This window comes from Podarcis raffonei, chromosome 13 (assembly GCF_027172205.1).
Source record: "Podarcis raffonei isolate rPodRaf1 chromosome 13, rPodRaf1.pri, whole genome shotgun sequence".
In the NCBI taxonomy this organism is placed as follows: domain Eukaryota; kingdom Metazoa; phylum Chordata; class Lepidosauria; order Squamata; family Lacertidae; genus Podarcis; species Podarcis raffonei.
The window spans coordinates 26,276,142-26,290,368 of NC_070614.1; the positions used below are offsets into that span (position 1 = coordinate 26,276,142).

The following is a 14,227-nucleotide window of genomic DNA, read 5'->3' on the forward strand; positions in this document are numbered from 1 at the left end:
TGTAACACTAAGCCAGAGATGGGACCCCATGACTCTAGAATTGTTGGACTACAACTCCCATTATCCCCAGTCCAAGCAGGGATGCAGAAACCTCAGGCCAGCGACTGTATTTCCCCAGTACAAAAGATTCATGTATGCAAAAGTGCCCTATGTTCTAATTTTGCCCGTTTGGGTCAGGGCCTTAATGCACATTATTAAACACGAGGCAGTCACTTCTAATGGTATTTACCTAGATCCATATTAAAGCTGAACATTCTCCCTTTGGTACTTAAGGTGCATTGTGTTTTCAATAGAAATTAGGCTATGCTACATTCTGGCACTTCCTGCATTCCAAAAAAATCTTTTGTAGAAACCTTGTCATCCTTTGCTCCAGACCAGGGACATTTTTGAAATCCTTGTCAGGAGAGCCCTCAAATGTTACCCTAATTGTGCCAAAGAGTTTCAGGACCTCAAATGTGTCTTCTCTTGAGTCAGAAATCTCTAAGGAAGTCAAGTCTTGTCTTGGATTTTTGCAATGTAGCTTATTGCAGCCAATATTGATTCATAACAGCACATCAAGGGAAACAGATGCTTGAGCATCTCTTTCTGGAAAACTGCCACTTCAGCTTTCTAAGGTAACATTCCTTAGGACGGTGGTTTGCAATAAGCTACACTTATTGGTAGCTTGTCTCGAACCTAGCTTGTATCAGTGGCAGGGAAGGCCTGAGCTGAGCTTATTAATAATATCCTTATCCAGTTATTTTACTCCTGTTTTTCTAATGGGAAAATGATGTGGTATAGAGCAAGAATTGCCAGCATGCTGCACATGGGCACAATACTCTCAATATTTCCTCCTGGCACCCACTTAGCCTCTGAGCTCTCACTGCCCCTTATGGGTGACTCCAATCTAGACTATTGAATGTTCCGCTTGCCACAAAGAGGCTTCAATGAGGAAACCCCTCCTCAGTTACTGGGATTCCCAGTAACTGAGGCTGCCTTGCTCCCGACTAGGAACAGAACATTGCAGGTAGGAGGACAAAACTTCTCTGGCTTTTGCTTGGTGTCCTGAGAATGAGGAAGATGAATTGTTAATCCAAGGAGGTGTCGGTGGCCTTGCACAATTAACCCTCCATGTCACTGGAAGCAGGACTTCCCCACTCTCCTAAGCCCAGTAGTAATGACTCAAATTGCTTGCAGGGGTGCTCCTTGTGCAGACAGCACTGCTGTAGGCTAATTACTTTTGGCTTAGACCATGAGACACCCCCTGCCAAATGCCAGGTGAAGGGAGTTTAACAATCAAGCCAGGTGAAGGGAGCTCATCAATTAATCCTCATGACTGGGGCAGACAAAAGCCATAGGGCTTAAGCAAGAGATGGGGGAGCTTTGATGCAGGCCTAAACTGATGTAGGTGCTGCATAGCCTGGCCAGAATGAGGTTGACTGAGGTGCTACTACGTCCCTGGGGGTCCCAGCAGCTGGAAGAAGAGGCTCTTGCCAGGTATGTTCTGTCCTTGTTTAAAGAAGGGATTGTTTGCCTGGTATCCTTGTGTAAAAAGGAGGGCCTGGTATGTTAGTCTGTCCTATTCCTGTGTCCTGCTTTATTCCAGTGCTTCCCAGTTGGCTAAGTACTGCAAACCCCCTGTATTTCAAAAGCCAAACCATTGACCCCCTACTTTTGAAACCTTTGGTATCTGGTAGTTTTTATTATGTGAATGGTGCCACCAATTGACAGTGCTTTTTTATAGAAAGAAGGTGTCAGTACTCACCATGAAGGTGTTGCAGTAAGTGCCACACTTTTTAACATTTTGGGGAGGGGGGAAGAACTGTGTACCCCAAGAAAAAAAGCACTGCCCATTGGGATCCACTGGTCTATTCTATTGTGTTTACTCTTGTGTAAAGGAGTGGTTCTCTATCCTTGTATATGAGAAGTCTGCTGCTGAATAAATTCCAGGCTTTTTTCACTTACTAGTGTTTCAATCCTTAACAAAGAACCGCTTTGCCTTTGTTGGGCAAAGCACTTGGCTCCAGTTCTCGAGGGTGGAAAAGGGAATGTATCGAGGAAGGAATACCGTACTTGTATGTTGCTTTTTCTGGTTCCATGCAACACGGTTTAAGAGTCATGCTAGTTCAGGAATATCAGATTTTGACAATAAAATCCTGGGAGTAGGAGGGTGAACTGGCAAAATGAAAGATATACAGTAATGAAAGTGGACTCTAGGCGTGGAAGTTAATATACCTCCAAGTATGTATGGAAACATCTTTGGAAGATCAGCCATACTCTTTCTTCATGCATGGAAATTAAGAGAAAATGTGTCAAAATGGTTTATCAGGTGCTGTGTTAGTCCACTACTGATAAGTGTAACATAAATAAAAGTGTTTTGTTCAAACTGCTGGAAATGTCAGGCCATAAAAAGTGGTGTTTTTTTTACTGTCTGTGGTAGAGTTGCTCGTGAGCCAACAAATACTGGAAAAAGAGATATAAAATGGAAACGTTACTGTACAATTCGACTCTAGAGATGATAGTTCTCTAACTTTTAATAAGCATGCCAGATATTAGTGACAAATGCAAAAATCACAGGGTGTCTCAAGGAAAAGCAATGTATTTAGAAATAATTGGACACTTTTTGTAATACTAACAAACAAGTTGAATAGCCATGTGAACAAACTTGCTTTTATTTTATCTACTGTGATGGGCGGTTAAAATTAAACCAAACAATAGTTCTCCAAATTTTCCCTCTGTGTGGCTGGCTGAAACAGGAAAATGTATTTGAAGTGCACATTTCCTTACTCTTATCTGCAGTGATTTTATTATTAAGTATGGCATCTTCTTAGAGGTCCTAGAATAGAAAGAGAAAGGGGAGTGCTTTGAATAAGGTCTTCATTGGTGGGAAAGATCACAGTGCAGAGGAAATGGTGTGGGATACACAAAACCTGCCGCTCCAGAACTATTATCTGTAGGTGAATTCCATGCTCCACTGTCAAGCGATAGCTTTGCCATTCGCATCTACTTTAAGCAGTTGCTTCCCAAATGTCTGATAGACACGCCTCACATTTTTCACTCTCAAAAAATTAATCCTTTGAGGGGAACGTTAGATGTTGACTTACACTGAGTCATTTGTTCCTCTTGTCTACACCTGTCTATCCATGACACTCCAGAACTTCACAACCATCTCGCCCAGTCCTTTCTGGAGGTTCTGGCAACTGAAGCTGGGATCTTGTAGATGCAAAAACAAATGCTCCGCCACTGAGCTGCAAGTCTTTCATACCTCTCATGAAAGAGGGTTACCTGTTTGCAGAACAGTCTTTCTGCCCCTCTCCTGCCCATGTATAAATTGCACATGTAAGCGTGTCTCCTGAATAGAAGCAAGCTAGCTCAGAGCAGGGACACAGCAGGCAACTCTTGATGGTACAAAGCTCTACAGTCTGCGCTGGGACTGATTGATTGTACCCAACACTACAAATTGGCACAGTTACTACCAGTGCTTTTTTTTTCCTACTCAAGGGTACGCAGTACCGGCACCTTTTTTTTTCTAGAAGAAAAGTACAGTGGTACCTCGGGTTAAGAACTTAATTCGTTCTAGAGGTCTGTTCTTAACCTGAAATCGTTCTTAACCTGAGGTACCACTTTAGCTAATGGGGCCTCCCGCTGCTGGCGTGTGATTTCTGTTCTCATCCTGAGGTAAAGTTCTTAACCCGAGGTACTATTTCTGGGTTAGCAGAGTCTGTAACCTGAGGTACCACTGTATGGGTTACTACCCACCTTCTGTGGAAGCAAGTTGGAGGGAACAAGGGCAGAGCAAGGAAGTATGCAGAGACACAGCAAGGAGCCTCCCTTCACATGCAAATATTAATATACATTGTTCACAGCACATAGTCCAGGAATAATGGGCCTGGAATATGTCTCCATTGGGAATAGGGGAAGGAAAAGCTCTTGCTCTTCTCTTGTGTGGGTGCCTTTGGGGAAAGAGGCAGGGCCTGCACTTTTACTGTAGATATACTTTGATTTCTCTTCGGCTTACATGGATATTTCACCATTTTAAAGTGTATGGCTTTAGAGTGTTGAAGCTTTCTGACAAGGCCAGTTGGTGTGGCCCCCTTGGCCTCCGCCCAGCACCAAACATCAAAATGACATTCCAGGGCCCCGTATCAGTTAGACCAAAGTGTTTATTGGAAAGCAGTCAAGTGTCGAAAGAGCTGTCAGATTTTCCACTGGGGTGGGGATGGAGATGGGGGACTCTGCACAGACTCAGCCAACACTTTATACTCTCGTGTGCTGTGCTATTTAAAGGCTGTTACTACCAAAAAAAAAAGCCTAGTGGATGAGTCTGTCTGAGCTCTGAAAGCAACGTACAGAACTGGAAGTTGAGAACGTGCTCCGTGTGTTGTTGTTAATTTTATATACTGTCCTATACCCGCAGGTCTCATGATGGTTCGCAGCATAAAATCACAATACTGTATAGAAACACAAACTGGGTTGCCTCAGCTACTCTGGGCGCCTTCCAACAATTTATAAAACTACAGCAAAGCATCAAACATTAAAGGCTTCCCTATACAGGGCTGCCTTCAGATGTATTCTAAAACTCAGGTCGTCGTTTATTTCTTTGACTTCTGACAGGAGGGCGTTCCACATGGCGGGTGCCAATGCCAAGAAGGTCCTCTGCCTGGTTCCCCATAGCTCTGACAGGGAGGATTTTAGCTGTTCAGTTGAACTGTAAACTGGGATTATTATATTGATAAATTTGAAACCTTTTGTGGGTGTGTCACATGACTGCAGGCCTCCCCCTTGTCCCTTACACCTGAACCACTGCCTTTGCCCCAGCTTCTCCTCAGAGAGCCAGTTGGGTTGGACATGCCTCTCTCCCCCCCCCCCGAGCCCTGGGAGGGGGGTCCTGGCACAGAAGTAGGCAGGACAGGCCTGTCGCTTTAAAAGCTTCCCGGCTGAGCTACAGGGGGAAGCCCTGCCTCTCCCTCCCTCTGTCCCTATGCCCCTCTCCTAGGCAGAGCTGAAGCCAGCCCAGTCCAGGGAGGAGAGCAGAGCGAGGGGATGCCAGCTAAGCTGCCTTAGAAGAGCAGGAGGAGAGGTAGGCACCATTATAGATGGCAGGAGGAGGTGATGTCTCTGGGCCCGGCAGGAGGAGTGGGGACCCAAAATATGAGGTAGACAGCCGGCAGGAGGGACAACCTGTTGAAAATGCACCTACCTAAAAGTCAGCGGTGGATTTGCATGGTGTTTATTTATTTTTTCTTTTAATAGTCTTTATTGAAAAATAAAAAGTACATAGTTACAGGTGCACAGAGTAAGATAAGACACAAAGGAGGAGGAGAAAATGCATGTTAAATTATGCCTATGCTTGGAAGAAGAGAGGGGAGCTGCGATGGAGAGTCTGCACTGCCTAGGGGCAAGGAGCATCTCTCCACCTGGACTGTGACCCTCCATGCGCTCACCTGGGCGCACAGGTGTTGAGGGCCGCCCTGTTACTAGGCCTGTGGCCCCTTCTGCATCTTTCTCCCTGACAGAGATTATCGGAGGCACAGATAGGGAAAGCAAAGGAGACCTGGGGGGAAGGGCCATAGCTCAGGGACGGAACACCTGCCTTGCAGGTAGAAGGTCTCAAGAAGTCCAGTCCCTGCATTTCCAGGAAGGGCTGCGAGAGAGTCCTGCCTGGAACCTTGGAGAGCAGCTGCTGGTCAGTGTGGGCAGAACTGAATCAGGTGGACTTGGCTGTAAGGCAGTTTGCTAGCTTCCAATCTCATTCTGCTGCCCACACAATGGATTTCAGGCAATTGTTTATTCCGTGGCCTCAGGGGAGCTTCCCTTGCCCTGCTCTGCAGCCTCTGGCATTGGCGGGGTAGACAAATAAGGGACCGGGGAACTATCCAGAGGAAGGGAACATCTGGGGCTGGAGAGACTGGAACCCTGTGGGGATGTTAGCCTCTAGGAGACTGAGCGCTGCATGGGGAAGGGGGCTAGCTAAATAGGAAAATATGTGCTGTGCAAATGAGTAAGAATCAATGTGTATAATGATCACCGCCTTCATATAAGTTTACGCACTTCATTAAATGAGGTTTCTGATGGAAACCCCTAATAAACAAAAACAAAACGCCGTAGCTTTTCTGTTGTTTTTTGCTGTATAATTTTTTATTACATTTTCCAACATTTTCACAATCTCATGGAATTATTACATTGTTTCATAAGTTGACTTCCCAACTCCACGGCATTTTTACTCAGATCTTTTCTACTGCATTATATCTCTACCTATCACAAAAAAAGTTTCTGTTATTTTATAATTTTTTCTAACGCTGCTTTTATCTTGAACCCTGCCCGCGATTTCATTTGACTAAAGTATTTTTTTCAAATAGTCCATAGGAGGCCTCCATTCTTTGCCTTTCTGTTTTTTTATTTTAATATAAAAAACAGTAAATATTTAATTATTCCAGAATTTCTAATAAGAGTGTTTTTGCTTAAGAAGATAAGACAGCTTGTGACTTTACATGAATGTGTAATGAATGCTTGGATCTAAATGTAGCTTAGCTGTATCATGATATATCCACTAGGCCTGCCAGCCAACGTAAGATTTTAAAGCTGCCATCCTATACACAGTCAGCTGACAGTGAGTCCTGCAGAACTAAGGGGGACTTCTTTCTGCATAAGCAGTCAACTGCTAGCTGACTAATCATTTGCCTTACAGGGCAAACTGACACTTGTCTCCTTAATGAAAATAATAGTGTGGATTTGATGAAACGTACTTCCATGTACAGGTGTGATTGCAGCCTTAATGAATCGGTAGTTAAAGTCAGAATAAACTGCCCTTTTTTAGCCCTACAGAAGGGCATCCTTCATAGTATGCAATAATATGCAATTTAATGAACAAAAGAAGGAATGGTGTGTGCCTTTAATACAGCATACCTTCATCCGTTTAAGAATCTTGGATGTGGAACATCTCCTATTAGAGCTGGCATAGGCAAACTCAGCCCTCCAGATGTTTTGGGACTACAACTCCTATCATCCCTAGCTAACAGGACCAGTGGTCAGGGATGATGGGAATTGTAGTCTCAAAACATCTGGAGGGTCGAGTTTGCCTATGCCTGTATTAGAGTAACAAAGAGCAACAGGCCTTTAAAGTTTTAGTAGGGTGAGATGCTTAAGATCAGGGTTTAAATATATATATATATGTGCACTGATTTTGGCTGACTGCCATCCTCTTTTTGCGGTCAGTGATTTTGATTGCAAGAAGGGAAACTCTAGTTGGTACCTGCCTGCCTGCCTGATTTTACTATCCCACCTCCATGGTTCTTCCCCTTCCCGGTTTATGACCTAGTTTATCTTTGCAACAAGGATCCCAATGATAGCTCAGTCGCTAGAGCAGGGGTCAGCAACCTTTTTCAGCCGTGGGCTGGTCCATCATCCCTCAGACCATGTGGTGGGCCAGACTATATTTTGAAAATAATACAAAAAAATATGCATGAATTCCTATGACCCACAAATAACCCAGAGATGCATTTTAAATAAAAGGGCACATTCTACTCATGTAAAAACAGCTGATTCCCAGACCATCCACGGGCCGGATTGAGAAGGCGATTGGACCGCATCCAGCCCCTGGGCCTTAGGTTGCCTACCCCTGCGCTAGAGCATCTTAATCTCAGGGTTGTGGGTTCAAGACCCAGCTTGGGCAAAAAATTCTTGCATTGGAGGGGTTGGATGAGATGACACCCCCCCCCCAATGATCCCTTGCAACTCTAGAGTTCTATAGGCTAGACTCAGACATAGTGACTTGGTCCAAGGTCCCTCAGTAAGTTTCGTGGCTAAATAGGGATTTGAATATAGGTATTGGAGCCATCTTTATAAAGTATTGGGTTGTTTGTTGTTGTAGTAGTGGGGGAGAATGATGTAAAATTGGCACTGGGAAGGGGAACAGTTTGTGCAGCCTGCGCCACTAAGTATTAGTGTCAGTGGTGGGTTTTAATCTGCAACAAGGATTTTTAATTGACTGGTACTGATTTTAAATTAGTAAAGTTGCAGCCTTGGTTCTGTAAAGTATTATGGGGTGTTGGGGGGGAATCAAGAGAAGGAAGGTGGTAGGAATCTAGAATGCATTTCTTATTTCTATCAAGGAAGGGGAAAGAATTTTGCAAGAGAATGTTCACCTTCCCTCTCCCTTTAAAAACAAGACAACAGCTGGCAATTCAACACATGGAGCTTTCTTGATCGTTGCATCTCAGTGCTGGGGAAGAGCATAGATCTGTTGAGTTTCTGCATGTCATATAGCTATTAAAAAACCAGCAGTGCAACCAGAAAGTGGCAACTTTCTCTTCCCCTATACACACACACACGCGCACACACACGCACACACACACACACACACACACACACACACTCGCTCGCTCACATACACACTTCTCCCATCCATGCAACTATGGCATTTCCCCTCTTTCCAAAACAGATTAATTAATAAAATAGATGCTGTACTGTACATAGTCCTGTATCAGCAGTTCCCAAACGGTGTGCCAAGATCACTGTTGCATCTCTGGTGTTTGTTTGTTAGTGGATAATTTCCCTGCTTCCCTACAACAGATCATGTGCTATGCAGAGACATAGCAGAGTCACCCGCTTTCAGAGGAGGCTGCCTGTTTTATCTCTGAATGAGTTACTGTTCCCTGTATGGCTCATTCGAAACAGGTGACATACTCACATAGAAACACAATCTTCCAAGAGCAGTGCAATTTTTACATGGTTCTAAAAGCAAGTCATCCCAGGTGCAAGAGTTTAGCTCTGAAGTTAAGGGTCCTTAAGTTATTAGGCATTTGACAAATATTGCAGGATAGTGTATTCATTTTCTTTAAGGGCTGTGTCTTTCTGCCCAATCCCCAGCGGAAAGGACCTTCCCTGCCTGGTATACCAATCTGTCGCCCTAGAAGTCTGCACACTCCAGCTGGCCTGGACCAGTTTGAGCTGTCTGGTTTTATCTTCTCCCCTCTCCAGATAACTTGGCAACAGACATAAAACATCCACCAGCAACCCCCCAAGCTCTCTCGGTGTTGCCAAGGTCATACCCCTTTCACAGAATTAAAATAGCCTTGCTTTAATACCTGGGGGCAGGGGCACCTCTCCAGTATAGATGCTCTGCACTTGCGCCATAGGAAGAAAAGTCACCATGGGGACAGCCTTGTGCTGAGTCAAACCACTGCTCCATCCACCATGGTAATTGTTGGACTCGAACTCCCATCGGTCCCAGAGATCATGGCCAGCAGTCAGGGGTGATGGAAGTTGTAGTCCGCCAACACCCAGAGGACCACAGCTTTGGTCTGCACAGACTGGCAGCAGCTCTCCAGGATTTCAGACAGTGGTCCAGTCTGGATATGTTCGGGATTGTGCACGGGGCTTTCTGCATGCCAAGCAGGTGCTCTGGATAGCTCAGTCAGTTGCAGTGTGGTACTGATAACACCAAGGTTGCAGGTTTGATCCCCTATCTGAAACCCTACAGACCTGTTTGCAGTCCTGAGCCAGATGGACCGATGATTTGGAGTTTTTTTAAAGAGAGGTTGAATGGCTATCTCTCAGGGATTCTTTAGTTGTTATTTCTGCATTGCAGAGGGTTTTACTAGATGATCAAAGCTTCCAATCATTAGCCTGTCTAGCTTAGTACTGTTTCGTTGACTGCAAACAGGTTTCAGACAGAGGGGACAGCCTTATATTATACAGAGATCTTGGGGGATGAACCTGCAACCTTTTGCATGCAAAGCAGATGTTCTACCACTGAGCTATGGACCAGCCTTCCAGGTTCTTCCCCAACCTTGTTCTTTCCCTACCTTGTTCCAGCAGCTGCCCATTGTCACCCAGGCTTCCCAATCTTCCCCCACTTAGTGGCTGGCCTTTAAAAGTGAACGCTTTCGTCACCTCCCCAGACTCATGGAGTAGCTGCATGTGTCAACCCTTAGCAAGATCGCCAGTCCTGGGAAGGATCTCCAGTGAAGCTGACCTCTCGATTTATTTCCCTTCCTCCCCTCCCTGCTGCAGCAGCCATGGGTGAGTGGGGGTTCCTGAGCTCCCTTCTGGACGCGGTGCAGGAGCACTCTCCCATGGTGGGCCGCTTCTGGCTGGTGGTGATGCTCATCTTCCGCATCCTGATCCTGGCCACGGTGGGCAGCGACGTCTTCGACGACGAGCAGGAGGAGTTTGAGTGCAACACGCGGCAGGTTGGCTGCAAGCAGATCTGCTACGACTTGGCCTTCCCCATCTCCCACTACCGCTTCTGGGTCTTCCACATTGTGGTGCTCTCCGCCCCGGCGGTCCTCTTTGTCATCTACTCCATGCACCAGACCACGAAGATCAACCAGAAGGAGATGGAAGGGGGAGAGGAGGAAGCCAGCCGGGCGGGGGAAAAGGCCCCTGCAAAATTCGGGCCTCAGCCCAGCCAGCGCAGCCAAAACATCAAGACCTTCTACATTGTCAACGTGGTGGTGAGGATCTTGGCCGAGATGGGCTTCCTGGTTGGACAGTGGATGTTGTACGGCTTCCAGGTGGGGTATCAGTACATCTGCAAGCATCACCTGTGCCCTCACCTCATTGACTGCTTTGTCTCTCGGCCAACCGAGAAGACCATCTTCATCCAGTTCTACTTCATGGTGGGGCTGGTTTCAGCCTTGCTCAGCCTGGTGGAGCTGGCCCACCTCTTGTTCAAGAACCGCTGCAGGAGGCGCCGCACGATTGCCCCGCCCACCACTGCCTCTTACGAACAGCAGGACAACTGGTCCAATCAGAAGCAAGAGAAGAAATCGCAGCACTTCCTGGCCCCGGCAGAGGGAGGCGCCAATGGGGTGCCTTCTCATGGCGGGATTCCCAGTCACTATGAGCCCAAGGCTCACTTCCACCATAAGAGTTCCACGAAGAGCAGCCGGTCCTCTCGCTCTTCTTCTGCCAGAGCTGACTTGACCGTGTGAGGCCAGGGAGCTCCCTCTCTCCTCTGCCTCGCTGGTTGTTCCCTGGATGAGCTGGACTCCTCCGGCTGGAATAATCGCACCCATGAACTGTGTTTGCAGCCTGGCCCAAATTAATAGCACAGACCTGATATCGGATCATCTGTTCTAGATTGTAAAGGAGACCTGCTGCAATCCTTGGGGATTCGTGCTTTGCTTTCATGTATGTTTTGGGGAATTGGGGTGGGCTGGGCTGGCATCTTTCATTTATACAGTGGACGCTCGGGTTGCGAATGTGATCCGTGCAGGAGGCACATTCGCAACCCACAGCACCACGTCTGCACACGCGTGGGTTGCGATTTGGTGCTTCTGCGCATGCGCGGCCGCCGAAACCCGGAAGTAACCCATTCCGGTACTTCTGGGTTTCAGCACATCCATAACCCAAAAAAACGCAACCTGAAGCGTCTGTTACCCAAGGTGTGACTGTAGTGTGCTCCAAAGGATGCATAGGCTTGAAACCCCTAAGAAATGAGTCAGGAAGCTACACGCATCGGAAGGAGTGGAAGTGGGGAGACAATGACTTTTCCAACAATGCACAAAACTCTTGTCCAGATGAGCAACTCCTGCTTGAATGGGCTAAAGATTTGGCAGCAAACCTGGCTATACAGAAGTGTGATGTCAGATGCAATTGGGGATGCTGCGATTGTTGGCAGTGGGGAAATTGCAATAAAAGGGGATTCCTTTTTCTTGTTAAGATGGTGTACCATCGAGCCACTGTGTGTTCTGAAAGAGAGAAAAGAACTCGGTTTTAGTTAGTTGAAAACAATTAGATGAACGCCAGGTACATTGATTTGGCTGGGATGCAGCACTTGAGGCCAGGAGGGTCTGTAAATCTCTTTGTAGGAAGAATTGATCCATTCAGGAGAATGTCCCCAGGGCATTCTGTTGAAGCAAGAGGTGGGATAGCTGGCATTTTTACGGTTGCTCACACAGGGTAGGGATGTTATGCCTTCCAGGAAAGAGGCAGTCGTCAGCTGGTGGGTCCTTTGCTGTGCCAGAGCGAAAGGTGGGACAGTCATGTGACTTAAGAACCATACCTCCATAAGTTGTGCTTCCGTCTTCTAGGAGCTTGCCAGTGTCTTTAGCATTAAAGAACTTTCCATCCCATTTGGCCAGGCAGAATGAGGAACCCCAACAGAACCAGACATCAGAAAGATAGAAAAGTGTGCTCTAAAATTGGGGGTGGGGAACCTCAGGCCCTCCAAGTCTCTCCACCTGGCCCTTGAGTTTCTTCCCAGGCCACACCTCCTCCCCAGGCACATCCCTCATTGGCCCTGATTCACACCCTCCTTGGGTGTGGTTTTTTGCCTGGTTGGAATGTGCCCTTGATCTCTGTTAATGCCTCTTGCTTGCCTGGGCAGAGGATAGAGAGGCATGGTGTACAGAAGCTATACTACTGTACAAAGGTTAAATTTACATTCATTGCTCCACCCACCCTTGCCTCTGGCCCCGCCCACCATTGACATGTGTCACCAAGAAAGCTGCCCAGAAGAGAACACGACCCTTGGCTGAAAAGGTTCTGCCCTGCTGCCCTGCAAAGTATAGTGTCAAATGGATATTTATATCCTGCTAGCAGGCTTCCGCATAAAGTGTTAACATTACCAGAAGTAAGTATGGCTCCCATCAGACAGGGAGATGTCCCTGGAGCCAAAACCCTTGGGTGTGTTGCATCAAAACCCTCTCCCTGCCCGGAAAGATTTTTATCCAGACTATTTTTAACATTTCCCATGGCAAATGTTCCTCCTCCTCCTCCTCTCTTGGGACCATATTTCCCTGTCCAATTGTTTTTGAAATAGAGAATTCCCCTGTTATGACAGTAACTCTACCACTGGAGATTCAATATAGTTTCCTCTGTCTGAGACCCAAGTCTCAGCCTGTGCAGTCTCCAGGAACTTGGGATCTCTGAGCACCCCAGGAACCCTCTCTGAAGCCGTTAAACTCTCAGGTGTATGAAGGCATCAAGCTTGTCTTAGAGCTTAGTTTGCTGCTGTCCTTTGGGTGAGGAAACCACTGCCTCTTTAAAAACAAACAAACAAACAAACAAACCACAAAATGATGTGGATGAGTGAAGAAAGAGGGGAAATTTTCAATTCAGTTTGTATTTAGACCTGAATCTTGTGAATGAAAACATTTATGTGGATTTTGCCATGCAGTTGTTCTCTAGCCAAGTAAGGTGTGCAAAACTGCATATACTAGGGTAAAGTGTGCTTAAAAATGCATATACTGTAACTGTGAAAATATCACACACAACAACACTGTATTAGTGGGGATTACTTTGCAATAATGTGTATATTGTGCACATTAGGAGAAGTTTGAGTCTTCATGAAGACTTTAAAACATGCAAACCTATGTGGAAAGGTAGAGAAGTGGACACAAAACTGGGAAAATAAAGAACGGAGAGAAACCAGAATGATAAAGATTCACTAGTTCCTAGATGAGGATCATGTAGAGGGGCTTAACCTTATCAGGATGCTTCCTGGAAATGCATTAATAAAACAGATATCCCTCCCTCCCCAACAAGCCCAGGGCGGCAAACACTTATTTGACCAAAACTGCAGTTAAAAATAAAAAAAAAGGATTTAAAACATTTTAAAACTGGGAATAAAACATAGCTGAAAACGTTAAAATGCTCAAAGCAAATGTAACACCAGATGTAATCAAATGGCGTGTCCAGATGGGCCCAACTGAAACAGAAATGTTTTCATCAGGTGTCGAAAAGGAGGCAGCGACGGCACCTGAGGAGAAAGTCCTATGGGGAGCCATGTTGCACTTGCTCAGAGGCTGCAATGTCTTACAGCCTGCTCTTGGGATGTCTGAACCCTTGCAAATATTAAGCCCTAGCTGACTGAGGAGGAGAAAGAGCTGTCTGTTGCAGGATAGCTAGATAAAAGTAAAGGACCCCTAGACGGTTAAGTCCAGTCAAAGGTGACTGTGGGGTACAGCGCTCATCTCACTTTCAGGCCAAGGGAGCCGGTGTTTGTCCACAGACAGCTTTCAGGGTCATGTGGCCAACATGACTAAACCGCTTCTGGCGCAATGGAACACCGTGATGGAAACCAGAGCACACGGAAACGCCGTTTACCTTCCCGCTGCAGTGCTACCTATTTATCTACTTGCACTGGTGTGCTTTCAAACTGCTAGGTTGGCAGGAGCAGGGACAGAGCAATGGGAGCTCACCCCGTCACGGGGATTCGAACCGCCAACCTTCCGATCAGCAAGCGCAAGAGGCTCAGTGGTTTAGACCACAGCGCCACCCTTTTCAGTTGCAGGATAAC

At 46.4% G+C, this 14,227-nt stretch overlaps 1 protein-coding gene across 2 annotated transcripts; it reads left to right on the plus strand.

Annotated features, from left to right (window-relative positions):
* Positions 1-4,931: 4,931 nt before the first annotated feature.
* Positions 4,932-11,646, plus strand: GJD3 (gap junction protein delta 3). 2 transcript variants are annotated; one of them, XM_053362096.1, is made up of 2 exons: positions 4,932-5,059; positions 9,994-11,646. In XM_053362096.1, the coding sequence occupies exon 2, from the start codon at positions 9,999-10,001 to the stop codon at positions 10,914-10,916; it is 918 nt and encodes a 305-aa protein (XP_053218071.1). In that variant the 5' UTR covers positions 4,932-5,059; positions 9,994-9,998; the 3' UTR covers positions 10,917-11,646. The 2 variants fall into 2 exon arrangements, with proteins under 2 accessions (XP_053218071.1, XP_053218072.1); XM_053362097.1 differs by having other exon boundaries at positions 9,997-11,646.
* Positions 11,647-14,227: the final 2,581 nt, after the last annotated feature.